General features: G+C 49.8%; 6 protein-coding genes across 6 annotated transcripts; 4 read left to right on the forward strand and 2 right to left on the reverse strand.

Annotated features, from left to right (window-relative positions):
* Positions 1 to 1132: 1132 nt before the first annotated feature.
* On the forward strand, positions 1133 to 4138 carry VTN77DRAFT_7424 (uncharacterized protein; the record flags this gene model as incomplete). Its single annotated transcript, XM_069423812.1, has 4 exons — positions 1133 to 1342; positions 1444 to 3220; positions 3264 to 3400; positions 3479 to 4138. The coding sequence occupies 4 exons, from the start codon at positions 1133 to 1135 to the stop codon at positions 4136 to 4138; spliced, it is 2784 nt and encodes a 927-aa protein (XP_069281230.1).
* A 1340-nt stretch (positions 4139 to 5478) lies between these two features.
* VTN77DRAFT_7425 (uncharacterized protein) lies at positions 5479 to 6579 on the reverse strand (the record flags this gene model as incomplete). The annotated part of the gene is made up of 5 exons (XM_069423813.1): positions 5479 to 5505; positions 5574 to 5581; positions 6023 to 6049; positions 6173 to 6410; positions 6469 to 6579. 5 exons carry the CDS (start codon positions 6577 to 6579, stop codon positions 5479 to 5481), a joined length of 411 nt encoding a protein of 136 aa, XP_069281231.1.
* A 1714-nt stretch (positions 6580 to 8293) lies between these two features.
* On the forward strand, positions 8294 to 8984 carry VTN77DRAFT_7426 (uncharacterized protein; the record flags this gene model as incomplete). The annotated part of the gene is made up of 2 exons (XM_069423814.1): positions 8294 to 8413; positions 8487 to 8984. 2 exons carry the CDS (start codon positions 8294 to 8296, stop codon positions 8982 to 8984), a joined length of 618 nt encoding a protein of 205 aa, XP_069281232.1.
* A 1242-nt stretch (positions 8985 to 10226) lies between these two features.
* VTN77DRAFT_7427 (uncharacterized protein) lies at positions 10227 to 12707 on the reverse strand (the record flags this gene model as incomplete). Its single annotated transcript, XM_069423815.1, has 4 exons — positions 10227 to 12335; positions 12387 to 12461; positions 12515 to 12546; positions 12608 to 12707. 4 exons carry the CDS (start codon positions 12705 to 12707, stop codon positions 10227 to 10229), a joined length of 2316 nt encoding a protein of 771 aa, XP_069281233.1.
* A 950-nt stretch (positions 12708 to 13657) lies between these two features.
* On the forward strand, positions 13658 to 15183 carry VTN77DRAFT_7428 (uncharacterized protein; the record flags this gene model as incomplete). Its single annotated transcript, XM_069423816.1, has 7 exons — positions 13658 to 13699; positions 13801 to 14058; positions 14118 to 14138; positions 14200 to 14490; positions 14561 to 14650; positions 14713 to 14776; positions 14828 to 15183. The coding sequence occupies 7 exons, from the start codon at positions 13658 to 13660 to the stop codon at positions 15181 to 15183; spliced, it is 1122 nt and encodes a 373-aa protein (XP_069281234.1).
* Positions 15184 to 17144: 1961 nt separating this feature from the next.
* On the forward strand, positions 17145 to 19208 carry VTN77DRAFT_7429 (uncharacterized protein; the record flags this gene model as incomplete). The annotated part of the gene is made up of 3 exons (XM_069423817.1): positions 17145 to 17510; positions 17567 to 17827; positions 17898 to 19208. 3 exons carry the CDS (start codon positions 17145 to 17147, stop codon positions 19206 to 19208), a joined length of 1938 nt encoding a protein of 645 aa, XP_069281235.1.
* Between the last annotated feature and the right edge of the window lie 65 nt (positions 19209 to 19273).

Below are 19273 nucleotides of genomic sequence, written 5' to 3' on the forward strand. Positions count from 1 at the left end.
TGGTAGATATTTCCAATGTTTCAAAGATTTTCCAACTTTCCAAAAAAGTGTTACAAGTTTACTCACCGTATCGAAGTTGAATTCTCAAGACAGAGTCTCTATCTTAGTTACCTACCTAAGGACCTCGGGAGAAAAGTCTATATTGTATTACAAGCCTTACAGGTTTCGCTTCGCTCGACTGGTTTGAACTTTCAAGAGACAATACCTGTTCTCTGCCTTGGGCTCTTAGCCCCAGGCCTACCTATTATATATAAGTAGTTTTTATTATCTACTTTCCAGGTGGGCTCCCTACCTATATTCCTTGCTGTAGTTCTTACGTTCTTACTATTATGGCTTAGTAATATTTGTTTCACTCATTCATATCCCCTGTTGATAGCCTAATATGTAATTAAGAGGTAATCCCCTTGCCGATTTATATATCACTTGCTAATAGGAGCTAGACAGATTTTACGGTATGGTATATAGTTATGTATATACGTTGCTCTTTATGGTGACATGACAGTGTGCAAAACGGAAATTAGGGCTTTATAACATAGTGACATGTAGATTACCAGCAAGGGATACCTACAACCTTGCCAAATGCTAAGGCCATGAAATTCAATCTACACCTCTCTCGCTCTCAACTTAAAGGAATACCCGAAATTTGACAACGGAAGTACGGAAAGGAGAGGTAAAGAAGGCCGGCAATCAACAATCAACTAACTATCTATAATGTGAAACCTCAATCTGCCTACTCTTCTGTGCACTTTGGGATATTAAACTCCAGTTGGATTTGGATGAACTGTGTTTCAAGTTAGATTTTACAGGAAGTGAGAGGAATCCTGAACAAGGATGAGTTGTTGGTGACGGGATGACATGAATTCTTCACGGGATCGGGGCTCCCTCCGATGTCCATCGCATCCAGAAGTGTACGCGAGACGATGTCCTCTGGAAAGACGCCTTGATTCCGTGGCGGCGTTCCCCTTTGTGGCTCCTCGTTCGCGTTGGGCTGCAGACAAGTTTGATGGATTCAGATGATGAGGCTGAGCGACAACTGGGATATAAGTCGTACAAGTCGTTCATGATCTTCTTCATGAGCAGGATCCTACGGGATGCTCTCAGAGCTTCACTGTCTAGCGATACCTTGTTCACCATGACCACAAAGATCAGCCGTCGCACGCAGAAGCTTGGCATTACCAATGGACCGCTCTGGCTATGCAGTGTCCTCTCAGTCATTCAGGAGGTCCGACGAGAACTTGATCAGAGATGGAGCACAGTGGAGCATGATCCTGACCCTCGAGGAACCGCCAATGACTGGAATCCTACAACATTGAATCCTGCAAACGACTGCCAGCTGGCTCTTGTGAGATTGAGACCGTACCTCAAAAATACCACGTCTGGCTTTTTTTGACATCGGCTACCTTGTTGTTGTTCAATCCTGACTGCCGTTGGAGACCCCTGCAGTCCAGCAGCGAGCTTCCCAGTCTCCACGCTGTTGCGAGCGGGCTAGACGAGGTTGAGACTGGGGTATTCCTTGCAGAGTCGGCGGTCTCCTCAACCGTCGGATCTTTCGATGCCCAATCTCACGCTCACTCCGGTTCAATAGAGCGGGAGCCCGTCTTGAACTCTACCGCCATTGTATGGAGACCAGAGGGGGTTGTGCTCGTGCAGCCGGAACATCTGCTCTCCTTTGAGCTTATGGGCCTGGAACAACTCCTCTCCGGAGACGCAGACCTAGGTATGCACATGGTTGAGACGCAATTCTGGCTGGAGAACCATTCCCGCGATATCCTCGATGAAAGCGATGAAATTCTGAATGTCAACTTTGAGTTAATATACACCATGGGCACACAGCGTCCCGTAGATATGAGTCCTGACTGCTGGACCATTATCCAATACCTTCTAGGACTTCTTGCACGATTCGCGAAGCCTGTTCTTGAGGAATACCCAGGAGGACTCGAAGTGAAGGACGTAAATCTTGGTAGTACTCCATGCATCCGAATCTTGCAGCCGCAGGCTGGAAGGGCGCTGCTGCTCAAGGTCGCTGCTGAGGTTTGCACTTCAGGTCTCCCTGGCGTGCCACTGCACTTTTTCTCGCCTGATGTGCGAGACGCCATCCTTCGGTTTCTCACCGATCGCGACATCGCAGAAGCCGATATGAAGCTTTTGCGGCAGCGAGCCTGGGCAGAACTAGCCACCAGGAGAAGTTTACTTCTCCTCAGAGGTCTCATATCCGGGGGTGTCCTGACCTTTGCCCTGGAGCGAAAGCGTTGGAGAGTCAACTACGGACACGATCTGTCGCGGACCATGCTCGCTGTACCGTATCGGGCGAAGGATACTCCCGCTCCGCGCGCCGAGTTCAGCCATCCAGATGCGACGATCGTATTGACATGTTTAGCGTATTACGCCTCCGGCCTTTCAGATGAGCAACTGCGCACCGCTTTTGAAAGACTCTTCCTGTGTGACCATGCCCAGGAAGAGTACGAACTCTGGGTCCGAGGTACAACAGATTTGCCTCCAGCTCTGCGTAGGCTTACTGGCGTCAACCTGAAGGATTCCACGCAGTGTTCGGAGCAGCTGTTCCCCTCGCTGCGGAGTTCTAAAGCCACCATTGACTTCTACATGTCACAGGTGGTCTTTCCGGCGCAGATGAGGGAATTTCCCCAGAAGATGTCGGCGTCTGGTTGGAATATAGCACGGTCTAAGGTACATCTGACAACAGGATTGAGTGGCACTAATGACAGTAGGTACATTCTGCCGTTGGACGCTCAGCAATGTGAGCTCCCCGAACAAATGCACACCAACGCGCAGCAGCTCGGCCTCGTGCTGCGACCAGAAAACTCCTTCCAGCACATGCCACGTCAGGGTAAGGGGTCCCTAGATGCCGACTCACTGCTGCGAATGGTTGTCGCATCAAGGCCGCCGGTGCGCGTCATTATTGATGTCGGCGCGCAGGTGCTGGAACTTCGAAATGAACAAGTGGCAGGTGCATGGCTTGCATTGTTGCCAGAGCCAGAGGCACAAGCCGTCATTTTTTTCAGTGAGCAGGATGAGCTCTGCGTCCTCAGCCGGCTTGGAACGGTTGAATTTCTCAGAATGTCCCCGTTTGCCCAGAAGATGGATCAATGCCTGGTTTATCTCGATGAGGCCCACACACGTGGTACCGACCTCCGGCTTCCTGCGGATTATCGCGCCGCTGTCACTCTTGGCCCTGGTCTCACCAAAGACAGGCTTGTTCAAGGTGCGTTTCCATCACCCTAACCACTTCTCTCGTGTTGACTCAGAAACAGCCTGTATGCGAATGCGGAAACTTGGGAAGGGACAGTCTCTGTTTTTCTGCGCACCTGCAGATGTGGAAGAGAGGATCCTGAAGTGCTGTGGCAAAGCACTGGGTGAGACAATTGACGTAGCTGATGTCCTGGTATGGAGCATATCTGAGACGTGGTCATATACAAAAATGTGCATTCCTCTGTGGACAATCCAAGGGTTACGCCACCAGCATCACTCTGTGGCATGGTCCGAATTAGCGCACAGCGAAAATAAACAGGATCTCAGGACAATTGCACAGAGTTTTTTCGAGAGTGAGGCATTGAGCATAGAGGAGCGATACGGCCTTGGTCGACCCAGCCCCCAGGAGCAACTATTGCTACAAGGAGACGAAGACACAGAGGATTCTTCTCTAGCTGGACGGAAAAGGCAGCTTGACATCATTCGAAATAGATGTCGAGAATTTTCCCTGGTCACATTACGCGAAGCAACATTACAGGAAATGAAGGAGCGTGAGCTGTCCCCTGAGAATGAGCGGGAAGAACAGGTTGAGAATCCGCCCGCATTAGAGCCTCGCAAGCACAGTGTACACCCAGACGTGACACGCTTTATAGAGGAGGGTATTCTCGATAGGTCCTCTATCGCTTTCCAACCGGCGTTCGCGTCTCTCAGCTCCACAAGCGCTTTCACCGATTTTGAGACAAACTCATGGCCGGAATATCTCCTCGTCACTGCTGACTTTGCTCACACGGTTCAGGCCTCCAAAAACCAGGTCCTCGATCATTATATCAGGCCGGTACAGTGGATAGCAAGCTGCGCCGAGGGAGACCAGGCAAACTACGTGATACTAAGTCCCCACGAAGTCAATGAATTACTCCCATGTATACGATAGAATCGGTCAGTGAATCTACATGTATACTCTCCACGGACCAACATGTCTTCAAGCTCATTAGAGGATTTGGATTTCTGCCCAATCCTTAGAGCTCCTACGTCTCGTCCTCCTGCCCTGGTGATGTGTCTGAACATCTTTTCTGGTCAGCTCTATTGGAAATCTTATGGCGATCATGTCTCTCTTTGTCGCTTTTTGGGTCTCTGCCACTCTCCACCAGGTCCTGGTGTGGACATTGCCTGTGATGGCTTCATCAACCCTGTGGACAGGGCAGAGTATGATCTGGACATGTCAAGACAATGTCGCTTTAGCCGGTCTCCAGTGGCATTTCTGAGGGCTCTCGTGGCGCTAAGGAGGAGGGGCCAAGCAACAGATAAATCCCACATTGGCATGCTTCTTAACGGAAGACCTGTCAGCAGGCAGCATTTTAGAGCACACCCAAGCGGTGATGCAGCGTTAGCCCTTCGGGACTTGAGGTTATCAATATCCTGCGTGGCTTAAGATAGGCTGGCATCTGCACCTTAAAATGAGCAAAATAACATTGGATCTTTCTATAGACATTTTCAGGCCTAACAACATGTTCATCTCAATTTTCTGGTTCCCTTCCTCAGTGATCGTCTTCCCTTTCGCTTATCAGATGCTTTAACCCTGTAAAGATTCAGGTTTATTATCAGGAGTTGCCTGCCATTTTCCGTTCAACGGCGTCTTACTCCCTGCTGTTATACCACTTCCAAGCTTTGCCATGTTGTAAGAGCGACTTCAGCCGCACCAAGGACGTCAGGCTAAGACCATAAGCTGAGTAGACGGGTTTTTATCTAGCATTGGCTTCTTAAACTTCAAAGACAATTGCTGCTGCGTCGTCCACATTGATCCCCACTCTACCAGTACCGATAGCAAGCTCTGGCGAGACCGAGACCTGCCAGAATAATCAACCGATGCCGAGGCATCATCTCCGAAATGATCGGGCTTTATCTGAAGCTTGCAAGGAGGAAATAGGACCAGCATACTTAATGTAGTTAAGTGACAGAGCGTGTCCGCCAACCAGTAGTTAGAAGCGGGTTAAAAGAGATTGTTGAACAGAACCCTCACCTAAAACATTGACCGGTTAATTCCCAGGCGCCTGATGATGCCACCCAACCATTGTTTTGCCCACTCCTTGTGGCCACCAAGCCTTGATTAACAGGTATCAACCAATCAGACAGAGTGTCCTAATCGAACAAGAAACGGATTTGGATAACAGTGGGCGCATCTATTCCAATGCCCAGCATACAATAACCGTTCAGATGGCTGTTCACGAAATCCGGGTTCATGCCCTTTGGGCTGTTTTATCAATCCGCCAGCCCTTAATCTGCTGCATTCGGAAAACCTGTCTTCAACACAGCAGTGAACCATTAGCATTGCATCCTTCAGTCACTGGTCAATTGAATTGGCAACAAACAAACAGGCCTAAAATTCTGAGGCTATAATGCCCTGAAATGGAAGAGAAAACAGTTTAAGGCGATAAAACCAGACGTAAACGGCGTCGCCGCACTCAAGAAAGCTATAGGATAATGTGTATAGCTTCCATTGCCTACGAATCGCTGACAGTGCTCTCCCAGTCTATCACCCTCGTGTAATAGTTCTATACCCCATTTAACCTCTGGTAGTCGGAAGTCGATCCTCCCATTCCCATCTCCTGACCATTCACTCGATACTTTAGCGGAGAAACCAAGAACCGTATGTAATGCGCGATAAAACTCGTCCTGATAAGCTGCCTCCACTGGTCGGATGATTGCTCCAGTGCCAAGACCAGCGGTAGAAGAAAGCTGTCTCGATGAAAATTTCTGTAGTGTAGCTTCGGCGAGTCTCTCAACAGTAGGGAACCGCTCAATAGGAAAGGGAACAGACGAATTGGTATAATAGTGTTCCACATATCTATTCAAATTAGCAAAGGACAGTCAGATTATAACGGAAGCGCCTACTTGGCATGTAGACGTGTTGGAAAGACACAAAAAATATGGGTAGCATCAGCGTCTAATGACTCTGCATGAAGCCAACCTTTCTCATAACATTCTCGAATGCCTTCATTTTCCAAGTTTCGAGGTATGCTGTTGTTGAAAAGCACTTCTTGGAGGACAGCGAGTGTCTGCGGCGCAACCTCTCCGTTCACAAATAACCTTTGAACACCTGTTTGAGCGAGATACCGGAATGACTTCTCTTCGTCGTTTAGTATCTCGATGATATGAGCTTTCTCCACCACCTGAATTTTCTGATGCTTTAAATCTGACCGATACGCCTGTCGAATCTTTATTAGCACTTATGATGGAGCATGGAGACGAATGCCTTAAGCGTACCTTTTTGGGCATTGATAGAATACCATTCACAGCCCCTGGATGGCCGCTGGTAAGACTGAAGATATAGTCGGCTGCATCAGGGATCAAGAGGCAGGGGGAACTTATAGTCATTACAGATCCGATGTAAGACGTCGTCGAATTCGACGCGAGAATAGAAAAGCGCTATGGAAGGCGAGTCCTGGATTTTGGAAGGTGTAATTGATATTCGCTGCTGAACACCCAGGTACGCAAGAGGCTCCCAACGCTGAAGTCTTGGGGACCTCCAGTCGGACTACTGTATGAACTGATGACACAGATTCTCGGCCTCCATGAGGAGCGGCCATGTTGAAACTTGATGAATCCCAGCCACAGTGCGTCATCGTTGTATGACATCTGCGCCTCGTCGATAATCCAGACGACATCTGCATCATAAAGGTTCGTCGAAGTTATGAAACTGTACCCTGCATTCTGAGCATGACAAATAAGACGGTCGTCTGCGTACACCCCATCACCGTTCGGCCAAGATCGGATTATTCCTGAGGCAGTCTTCTGCTTCTAATAATGCAAGTAGAAGAAGATGAGTAAGCGTGCTCTTCCCAGAAGCTGGTGTGCCTCTAACGTGAACGACCCTCTCATCCTCGAGAATCCTGGCAAGCTCTTCAACAGTCTCCGTCCTCGGGCACCGGAATGGGTCCGCTATCACCACATAGGTCAGCGATTGAAGGACTACCTTGCCAAAACTGTCAAGGAAATTGACTCACCCATGATAGAGCTTTCTCGCTGACTGCCGGAAGGGCTGGAGCTGGTCCCTTGAGCATCAGCTCCGCGACCAACAAGTCTCCTCAGTCAATCCATTTCGAAGAGGTTATTCACAGATTGGAATGGAAGCGACGATAGTGAGGAAAGCCAGGTGGGAAGAAAGCATGAGAGAATTTCAGGACCTCTGGTGGAAAGAGCAATCGTTGGTATGCAGTATGTACCTACCTACCTAGGTAGGTAGGTACTCCACTCCTGGTAGTTCATAAAGTTTAGGGTGCTGATGATCCGTACAATAGCCTGGGCCAATGATGATCAGCTTACGTGAGCCTATACTGTTTAGGTGGAATATCGAATACTTACTGCATTGGGTGCGGGTAGACCAGAACCCCAGGAGAGACTCATACAGTCATTAGGGTTCATAAACGCAATTAATGATAGCTCAATCAATTTCTTCTTAAGGAGATTAGAATTTCGTGTCGAAATATACAAGTAACTTGCAATTCAGTAGTGATCAAACTAAGTTGAAGCTATATGGAGATAACTGTGTGGGTGGTGCCATGTAAAGCGAGTAAGCCTCAGAAGTGACAAGAAAGATGAGGCTAGACCAATGGGACGACTCGTGCTGATGTGTTCCACACCATCTTCTCTCCTAATTGTGTACTCAGAAAGGGCACAGTCGAATACTAGATGCATCTCTGAAGCGACTGAAAACTTTCATCATAGGCTCTGGCCGGTGACGTCTTGTAACTTTGATTTTATTTGATAGAGATCCTCTTCTTGCCTCATATTTCTATCTGACAGGCCTTGACAGACCTTGTCTTCTCTTATCTTATGGATTCATAGGCCGTGGTTAGTGCGATCTCCTAGAACAATTTTGGCAAATCTTTGCTTCTTTGCCTCATATCTGCATCTAGCAGAGCCTCTTTTCTCTGCTGCACGAGCCTGTTCTTCAAGGTTTGATATTCTCTATTCCTTTCAGGAGTATATTGGCTAATGGCTGTATGAATTATTTAGATGGCAGCTGTTGATCCCGTACAAAATCCTCTTCTTGTGGCATTTGCTGAGGCCGAGATTCTGAATCTTTATTATGATCACGAGCGACTTGACCTCCCCCCCCCTCTGCCGAAAGTTCACCCAGGTCAGATCGAAGACGGGGTACCAGTTGGCCTTCTGGCGACCGATGGGACTGACGACCCATCAACCAAGCGTGTGGTCCTCGCAATGTTTAACAAAAATGGCAAAGAAATACGCAGGGCCACTAATACAATCAAGAACACCAGCAATTACAACTCCCTACGAAGGGAGGCGCGTCTATCCCGCCTGAACATATTCTGTTCTCAGAAGACTTCCGTGGACTTTGCGACGAAGACCGCGAGAAAGCGGTCTTCGAGAGACTAGAGGCGAAGGGATTCCATATCCTCAACAACTGGCCCACTTACCAGACCATGAAGGCCACCCCGTGGAAAACAGGTGAACGAGTCGCCCGCATGCAGCGTTTAGCTGCAGATCAATATCACGTGCCATCTTTTGAGGACGGGCACGAAATCCAGACTCCAAAATGCTATGAATTCTTGCAACGAATGGACAAAGAGATCGGGAACTTGGATATGGAGATGCAGGCTCTTGGTGCCTTCTTGGAAGATTCTAGGCAAAACGCCAGAGCAGCTGAAGAATGTCTGGCAAATGGCACACCACCGGGTCCAGCGGTTTATAGACCGGGCCAGTGCATGGCTGGACCAGGCCTATTTCGACTTCGATGCTGCGCCAGTCACGACTAAAGATATTGATTGCAACGTCACAAAAGGCGTTGAGGAGACCGAATTCTTTTTGGAGGGAGTGGGGCCCTTTTGAGAGAGTGCGAAGGATTCGAGAAAATGAGGTCAATTGGGGCCTACCTAGCAACAACAAGGCAAAAAGGCCATGATTTTCTACACAAATGCCACAACGGTCTTGCATGGCCTTTCCAGCGTCACCCAGAGTTTCTCTGTACTCCATAGTTGGTGGGTCCCATACTATCCCCACTTGAGTGGCTCCAAACTGCGGGGGTGGCGGCCGCTCAAGCGGACGGGCTTGCCAAATCAGGTAATGGGGATCAACCGGCCCTCCGGGTGCCTGACACCTGGATCCAGCCTGGCTTGCAGTAGTCCCGCCACTGGAAATCCTCAACATGCTAAATTCTGGATGAGCACGAGACAGACTCTACGGAGTCCTCCGATAGAGTTTCCATCAACTCGCCTTTCTACATTGACTTATTGCGCTTCTCGTCTGGCTTCCTCGATGGCCGTTTGCGGATGCATCACAGCTTGCAAACGCGTAGATAGGGCGGAAACAGCAGATGACCTACTAGCAACCCTGGCAGGTTGATGTTGTTGGTTTCTAGGGTATATACGGAGTACGGGTGATCGCTCTCAGCCCTAGGCGGCAACACGTGCTCTGGGTGGGTTTTGTTCGACCGCCTCCCCGCCAGCTATCCCCAGGACGGTTAGAGGATCAGCTTCAGCTGGAAGCTCCTCGGGATCCAAAATGCTAACCAATGAAATAAGCATATCAAGCCAAGGGAATAATAAAATTTATACCGTGTGCATAGTATGGAGTATTATCTTTGATTAGGTCTAGAAATTGATAATAGATACTACCTACCTAGGTATGTACATACAAAGCTGACCTGCCAGTTATCAGTCCAGAAGATGGTATCCCGTCGCATTTTCCTATTTAGGGTAGGTAATTAGGACGAGGTTTTAACCCTATTTATTTCTTTCTATCTGGGTAGAGTAATACCTACCCTCGACATTTCAATGGTACCTGACTTTGATATTGATATATATAAACAAGAATATAGCTTACAAACACATTACTTCATGACTTTGTTATGATTACTTATACTAACCCATTACCTAATATCCATAATATCATATCCGATATGTAACGCTTTTAGCCTTCAGGCTCCTTCTTAGCAGACAGAAGCGTTCAAAAAAGAAACAACCGAAAGGGGAAAAAAAAAGACCCCTTCTTGCTGCATCCTACCACTCCAACGGCTCTCCTTTGACTTCCCCACGATTCGTCTTCGGAACCGGCGCCGCTTCCACCATGGTCGGCCCCCGGCGTCCCCGTTTCAGATACCCGCTGCCGTCCAACCACGGCGTCTCGAGCGTCCGCTTGATCTCGAACTTCCGGATCTTGTCCTCCATCTGCAGCGTGAGACCGATATCGTCGAGCCCGTTGATCAAGCAGTGTTTGCGGAAGGGGTCCACCTCGAACGGCGCGAGCGTGTTGCCCTGCGCGTCGCGGATGACCTGGTTGATGAGATCGACCTCGATCTCGTGGCCCGCGCGCGCCTCGGCGGCGATCCGCTGCAGCGCGGCCTCGTCGGTGATCGGGATCGGCAGCATGCCGTTCTTGAACGTGTTGTTAAAGAAGATGTCCGCGAACGACGGCGCGATCACGCACTTGATGCCGAAGTCGAGCAGCGCCCACGGCGCGTGCTCCCGCGAGCTGCCGCAGCCGAAGTTCGGTCCCGTCACGACCAGGATCTTGGCCTGGCGGTAGACGCCTTGGTTCAGGACGAAATCCGGTCGCTCGGATCCGTCCTCTGGGTTGTAGCGCAGTTCGTAGAACAGCGCGCTGCCGAGACCTGTCCGCTTGATCGTCTTCAGGAACTGCTTCGGGATGATGGCGTCCGTGTCAACGTTGGCACGATCCATGGGAGCGGCAATGCCCTTGAGAGTGGTGAACTTGGGCAGGCCGGCACTGGTGGCCTGCGCAGAGGTGTTGGCGTGCGGCTCGTTGTCCTCGGGCAGGTCCAGAATCCGCTCGAGGTCGTCCTCCGAGTCGATATCCTCCACCTCCGGCTGGACGTCGACTTTGGCGGAAGCTTTCGTAGTGGATGACGTCGGAGCCAGCTCGCGGACATCGGCCAGTTTACCTACCACAGCCGCAGCCGCAGCCATGGCCGGGGACATCAGATGCGTACGACCAAGGGCGCCCTGGCGACCCTCGAAGTTGCGGTTCGACGTGCTGGCACAGCGCTCGCGCGGGGACAGGATATCCGGGTTCATACCCAGGCACATGGAACAGCCCGCCTCGCGCCACTCGAAGCCGGCGTCGATGAAGATCTTGTCGAGTCCTTCGGCCTCAGCCTGCTGCTTGACGAGACCCGAGCCAGGAACGATCATGGCCCGCTTGATGTTGGGAGCCACCTTGCGTCCCTCGACGATCTTGGCGGCCGCCCGCAAGTCTTCGATCCGGGAGTTGGTGCAGGAACCGATGAAGACCTTGTCCACCTCGATGTCCTGCAGGCGGGTGCCCGGGGTGAGACCCATGTATTCAAGGGCCCGCTTGCAGCTCGCCTTGCGGTTCTCATCCTGGAAATCGTCAGGTCCCGGGACGACGCCTGTGATAGGGAGCACATCCTGAGGAGAGGTACCCCACGACACCGTCGGGACGATATCCTTGGCGTCGATGAAGACCTCGATGTCGTATTTGGCGCCCTCGTCGGAACGGAGGCTCGACCAGTATTTCACCGCTTTCTTCCACTCGGGGCTGTCGTACTTGGGGGCCAAGGGACGGCCCTTGAGGTAGTTAAAGGTCGTCTCGTCCGGGGCGACCATTCCGGCACGGGCACCGGCCTCGATGGACATGTTGCACATGGACATCCGGGCCTCCATGCTCAGACCCCGAATGACCGACCCGCAGTATTCGATAACGCAACCGGTGCCACCGGCCGTGCCGATGACACCAATAATGTGGAGGATCACGTCCTTGCTGGTGACGCCGGGAGCCAGCTCGCCGTCCACCTGGATACGCATGTTCTTGCTCCGCTTGGTCAGGAGGGTCTGGGTGGCCAGGACGTGCTCGACTTCGCTGGTTCCGATACCGAAGGCCAGCGCTCCGAAGGCGCCATGGGTCGAGGTGTGGCTGTCGCCGCAGACAACGGTCGTGCCGGGGAGGGTGAACCCTTGCTCGGGGCCGATGACATGGACGATACCCTGACGCTTATCGCCCAAGCCAAAATACGTCAGGCCAAACTCCTTCACGTTCTCTTCGAGAGTCATGCATTGGAGACGGGAGTCGGTCTCCTTGACGAACTCCTCGACATTCTTGAAGTTTTTTCGCGGGGTGGTAGGGATGTTCTGCGAATAGTTAGCAAACACGTATATCTCTGGGCTAGACAGGCTACATACGTGGTCAACTGTCACCAGAGTGCAGTCCGGCCGGCGGACTCTTCTGCCAGCGTTTCTCAAACCCTCAAAGGCTTGCTGTGGCTTATCAGTATGGAGTAGTTTCCAAATAAGGATAATCGCGTACTGACCGGAGACGTGACTTCGTGGACCAAATGTCGGTCTATAAGATGGGTAACAGGTAAGTCAGCATCATCTGGAAACAGCAGCAGCAGCACACATACCGATGTAAAGCAGAATGGTTCCATCATCTTGCTCATGGACGATGTGGTCCTCAAAGACCTTATCGTACAAGGTTTTCGGCTTCTTATCAGCGCCAGGCATGCTTGCTGTTCTAGCAACAATTCAATGAAGTGGCCGGTCAATTTCCACCACAGGATCAACCTGGCTTCAAAAGAGAAGAAGAGAAAAAGAAAGGGAGGAATGATGGCAGAGATATAGATATAGCGTAGCAGATTGACACGGCGAGGCGTATTTCTTTCTCCGCAGCGACCGCCTGTCGAGGGGCTCTGCGCCGACCTCGGGACGGTCAGCAGAATGGCGACGCCGGTGATTGGCTGCGAGGGGGGTGGATCGTGAGCGGCTATTTGCGGGGAGGAGACCCGATATCGGATAGCGGATGTCGGATATCGGCCGCCCGCCCGATCACGTCGATCAGTCACGTGACTGGTATGCATATCTAGAAATACTGATCGACCAACCAATCTGCGATGTATGAGAAAGCTACTATATCCAATTAGTAGGTTGAATAGTTTGTCAAAATAAGACCGGAATTAGAATGGCAGGTTGCCTGCGTTGAATAATAGACAACGAATAAACTATCAATCAGGATCGCGTTTTTGCTTTTTCCTTTCTTTTTGCCTCTTTTTTTTTTAAAAAAAAAAGGAAATATGACTTCTGTCTCGTCCAGCCAAATTAAAGCTTATCAATGAAAAGAAAGAAAATCGTCAAGGCATCAGAGTTAAGTAATCAGATCAGATACCTAGATCATCGAATTGACGACCATATTTGATCACGTGATCTCATTGAATTGAATTTTTGCCAAGACACCTTATCTACATAGATTTTATGGAGCACAGTTCAATTCCTACTGGACTTGGAATCATCTTACCACAATTCAAAAATATCATACAAATCACATACGCTTGTGTGTTCATTCGAAGTATAGAAAGAAGAAGAAGAGCCAGCACAGCGACAAGTATTGCAGAAAATTTGTCCCGCAATCTGAATTTATCCCCGCTACATCCAGAGTTCGATCTGCGGGGAACTAGAAAATGCAATTGAGATCGCTCTCTTCGATTGAATTGCCGCCGACGGTGAGTTCTCCATTTGAACAGAGTTTATCAACTCCTGGATCTCCCAAAGCTTAGCTTTAATTGAGCAATTAACTTTGATTTACGCTGCTGACACTCCCCAGGCGGATTTCCACGTGCATCTCCGCCAGGATGCAATGATGGAGCTCTGCACGCCGTTGGTCGAGAAAGGTGGCTGTGACACTGTCTACGTGATGCCCAATCTGCAGCCGCCGATCAAGACCGTGTCAGAGGCACTGGCTTACCATGAGAAGCTGTCCCGTCTGGCGCCCAATGTCAAGTTCTTGATGTCGCTCTATCTCCATCCGGGACTGACGCCGGATGTTATTGCGGAGGCTGCGAAGACGGGGGTCATCTATGGGGTAGTTACCCATTCTCAATATCAACAAGATTGTCAACAAGCTGACCTGCTTCCTGATAGGTGAAATTTTATCCCGCTGGGGTGGGTATACTCCTGATTCTATTTCAGTGAAAATATATTCATTCCACCTGTTTAACATCAGGTAACTACAAACTCGCAAGACGGCATCCTCGACATCGAGCAGCTCTACCCCGTCTTCGAGGCCATGGAGAAACATGACCTCGTTCTCAACCTGCACGGCGAGATGATCAGCTCTCCGCCGGGGGCGTATGTCAAAGAGGATGGTTCTCCGGCGGTGACGGTGCTCAACGCGGAGCCCATGTTCCTCCCGCAGCTGTACAAGCTGCACGCGGCGTTTCCGAAGTTGCGGATCATTCTGGAGCATGTCAGCACGAGGCAGGGTTTGGAGGCTGTTCGAAAGTGTGGACCAACGGTAGGCCAGACGTCAGACGTCCTCATGCGTACATATTTGTGGATGGTCCACTAATCAGCTGGATATATAGGTAGCCGGCACGATCACCTCACATCATCTCTGGATGGTCATCGATGACTTCGTGGGAGACGTGTTTAATTTTTGCAAGCCTGTTGCAAAGGTTGATCTGTCGTTTTCTGAAACTGAATCTCCAATCGAGAGTTGATGCTGACGCTCGTTTAGACGCCAGAGGACCGCGTGGCCCTCATCAAAGCGGTCGTAGAAGGCTCCGGGAAATTCTTCTTTGGTATGTAACCCATAAACATGACTCTCCTTTCATCCTGACGGAAGATTACAGGCAGCGACTCCGCCCCCCATCCCATCCAGGCCAAGAAAGGCCCCGGCGCCACGGCCGCCGGCTGCTTCACCCAGCCGTACTGCACAGCCATCGTGATCGGCGCCATCGAAGAGGCGATCGCCCAGGGCTGGATCTCGGAAGACGACGTGACGATCGAAGCACTAGAAGGGTTCCTGTCGCGGTTCGGACGTGCCTTTTACAAGCTCCCTCCCACTGCTACCAGCACGACTGCGAAGATCCGACTAGAGAAGAAGGGAGAGAAGATCCCCGATGTGATCCGGTCAGAGGATGGGTCGATTGAGGTGGTGCCGTGGGGGAGGGGGAAGGAGATTCGGTCGGTGAGTTGGGTTCGGTAGGTGGCAAGTCAAGTTATATCGGATATGCAAATGCTGGTCCTAGGACCTTTTTTCCCCCTGTTGGAACAGTAGAAAAACAAAAAGGAGATGAATATGATACACTTCATGCCATGTCATGGTCATGTCAGTTGACAAGTCAGTCGTAATAATAGTTCCTAAATTTCTTAATTCATTATTACTAGGAAAAAGAAAAAGAGAAAAGGAAAAGAAGAGAAGAGAAGAGAGGATCAGAGGCAGTAAGTATATAATAAGTGAAGAAAAAAAAGTTAGCAAACAGCTTCTTTATAGAGTACCTAAGTTCCTTAAAAAAGAATAAGAAGCAAGTAAGAAATTAATATTATAAAAGAAGTCAATACTAGACCGTAATTAAAATAAATAGGTGACCATTTAAACTACTATATTCTTCTCTGAAGATAATTTAATTAAAGTGGATTAATTTATTATTAATAAGTACTCTCTATTAATTCTAGAAAACCCTATCATAATAGGAAAGATATGGCAAGAGGTAAGGTAAGTTACCTCTATCAGTAAGTCACATAGTATATAAATGCACCATCAATAAGAGAAGAAAGAAATATCTTGCATGCTATTCATTTAATAAGTCATGGTATTACTCATTATTACTAGTAAAAAAAGGAGAGAGTTGTCCGCACCTAAGGACACCAAGACAAAAGTCTCGCCTTCCTGCAGGATCCGGAGATCAGAAATCATTACGGAATCAGCCCAGATTTGCGAATAAATAAATAGCGAGTCAGGTCCGTAGGACGTATTTATGTATGTACATTACATCGTCCCTGATCTTCTTGAAATAATCATTAGAGTTGTCAATTTTGAGCGCCGTCCAATTTTGATGACTTAAGCAAGCGAGAGAATTGAGCCTTTTTTTTTATAGAGTTACTTTTCCAAAAAAAAAAAGGGGGGGAAAGAAAGAAAGAAAGCAATATTATAAAAGACTAGACACACTCAAAGGAACGTTGATCAATAGAATACATAATTGTGTTTGCCTGTCTATTTTTTTTTTCGTATTTTAACCAACCTTCCTTTAGCATGGATATTGATGAACAATAAATAGCTGACTAATTGCAACTTGCATTCGACAGATAATAATAATAGGGACTGGAAGTGCTGACTGTAAGTACTCCGTAATACTCTTCGATTAATGGTTTTCAGAGTCTTCTCTTCTCTCTTACTTCCTTTCTCTCTCTTTTCTTTTCCTCCCCCCCCCCTTATTTCATTCAAAAGGTTTACTTCTAACACTATAATCTACAGCACATGATTATAATTCATTAATTACTAGAAATCTAATAAGTTGATATTAGTACCCTGTTGGGTATACTCTGTAACAGAACCACGGATCTGTAGTAGCGCGAATATTCTGCAAAATAAAAAAATGAAAAAAAGAAAAAGGAGAAAAAAAATGAAAAGAAAATACCAAGTAATAACAATATGCAAACGCAATGATTCAGAAGATGCTAATTAATAGCTGCAGGAAAGCTCCACATCTATCTCTCACACCATCCCGAGCGGCGATGATGCAACGATCAACCCCTCCGGTTCAGGTCTTGGCTAGGTTTCTTATTGCGATAAACTGCCTTACCTAGAGGTAGGTAGGTATCTCGTACGGTAATTTCAGTACATCTACCTGCGGTAATGGTAATATATTAGACCTGAACAATACTACTCTGGATACTCATACCTGGGTCCTTATGGATCCAGGCAGGCATTAATGGATAGTTAATATTATGGAGACAAGAGCATTGAATAATGAGGTGATCCATACCATTCCCCGCCTGTATAACATGCAGCAATGGTGTTTGCTTTTTAATTCTTTTAATCCTTATTCTATTTTTTATTCTTGCTTCTTCGAGGTACTGCGTTCTTCATTCAACTCGTTCTACTAGAATACACATGTATGCAGTCTGATACCATATCATTGCTCTAAACAATAAACAGTAAGAAAAATGACTCTCGTCCAAGATCCCCTCCAAGATCCTGTTCAGCAGCAGCAACAACAACCTCTTTTAAATGGAAATTCCGTCCACATCGTCCCTACTCCAGAGATCAACGTCAAAGACAATGCCAAAACCAGCACCACAACAGAAGTGAAGCCTGTCTCTGAATCCGGATCCGAAATTCGGGCAGAAGCTCAACCAGAAGAAAAGACGACAAAACCCCGCTTCGAGATCGAAGAACACCCCATTGACCAAGTGCGCGACGTCAAGGTCGGGATCATAGGAGCCGGCCTGGGTGGCGTGACGGCGGCGGTGCTGCTGCCAGCAAAACTACCAGGATTGGACCTGCGGGTGTACGAGAAGAATGCCGATGTGGTAAGTCCACATTACAATCCATTTTCCTTGTTATCATGCTCATGCTGATGTTTCAGGGCGGCACCTGGTTCGAAAACACATACCCCGGCGTGCGATGCGACATCCCCGCGCACGTGTACCAGTCCGGCTTCGCGCCCAACACGCAGTGGTCGGAGGAATTCGCGCAGGGCCATGAGATCCGCGAGTACTGGCAGTCTGTCGCCAGGAAGTACGATGTCTACAAGTACCTCCGGTTGAAGCAGAAGGTCGAACAGGCGGAGTGGGTTGCGGAGGAGGCGAAGTGGAAGTTGACGATTCGGGATTTGAATGATGGGAGGGTACTGTCCTGACTCGTTCTCTCTCTCTCTCTCTCTCTCTCTCTGTCTTTGTCTTCTGACTTGGCTACAGGTATATGAAGATCGCCTTGACTTCCTCGTCTCCGCCATCGGCCACTTCAACGCGTGGCGCCTGCCCGACTATCCCGGCATCGACGCCTACAAAGGCGTCCTCTTCCACTCGTCCAACTGGAACCACGACGTCGACCTGCACGGCAAACGCATCGCGCTGATCGGCAACGGCGCGTCGGGCCTGCAGGTGCTGCCGTCCATCCAGCCCATCGCCGCCCACGTCGACCACTACGCGCGTAACCGAACCTGGATCGTTGACGCCTTTGGCCCGAGTGGCATCCGCCGGTTGGAGCCGAACTACTTCAGCGACGAGCAGAAGGAGTCCTTCAAGGACCCGAAGACGTACCTCGAGTACCGCAAGAAGGTCGAGGCGGGCTACTTCAGCCGGTTTAGTGTCATCTTCAAGGGGACGCCTGAAAATCAGGCGCTGCGCGAGAAGTGGACGGCGCTGATGCGGGAGCGCGTGAAGGATAAGCCCGAGCTGCTCGACAAGATCATCCCAGATTTTCCCCCCAACTGTCGTCGTCCGACCCCCGGACCGGGCTACCTCGAAGCGCTGACAAAACCCAACGTCAGCTACATCCAGACGCGCATCGAGCGGTTTACCGAGAAGGGCATCGTGACAGTCGATGGCGTCGAGAGGGAAGTCGACGTCGTGATCTGCGCGACAGGCGCCAACGTCGACTTTGCACCGCCGTTCCCCATCATCGCGAACGGGATCAATCTGCAGACGGCATGGAAGCCCGGCGGGAAGTACGGCTTCCCGTATCTGTACCTGGGGATGGCAGCGCCGGGGTTCCCCAACCTGGCCTGGGTTGGAGGGCCGTATGCCGGCGGATACAGCGGCACGGTGCCCAACAGCTTCGAGAACCAGGTCACCTACATCGCCAAGGTAATCCGCAAACTGCGCAGCCAGGGGATCGCGTCGCTGGCGCCGTCGTTCGCAGCGACAGACGACTTCATCGAGTACTGCGACCGCTTCTACCCGCGGACGGTGTGGACGGGCAACGACGACTCGTCCGCAGATAGCAAGAACTGCAGCTCGTGGTACAACGGGGGTATCCCGGGAGGGCGTGTGCATGGGTTGTTCCCCGGCAGCGCAGCCGCAGCCAACTATGTGCGTAGGGAGCCTCGCTGGGAGGACTTCGAGTATACGTACACGAACAAGAGCGGCAATCGGTTTGCCTGGTTTGGGAATGGATGGACCACGCGCGAGAGGCAGCCGGAGGGAACGGTGGATTTGACGCCGCATCTGAAGCTGGAGGAGGAGATTGATCTGCGGACGCACTGCGAAGGGTGGTGGGATGTATAGCCAGGAGTACATGTATTGATGAGATGCAGAATTTTGTTCCTTTTTTTTTATTTATTTTTCTACTG

Source organism: Rasamsonia byssochlamydoides, assembly GCF_041956645.1.
Source record: "Rasamsonia byssochlamydoides strain NRRL 3658 unplaced genomic scaffold VTN77scaffold_6, whole genome shotgun sequence".
Classification (NCBI taxonomy): domain Eukaryota; kingdom Fungi; phylum Ascomycota; class Eurotiomycetes; order Eurotiales; family Trichocomaceae; genus Rasamsonia; species Rasamsonia byssochlamydoides.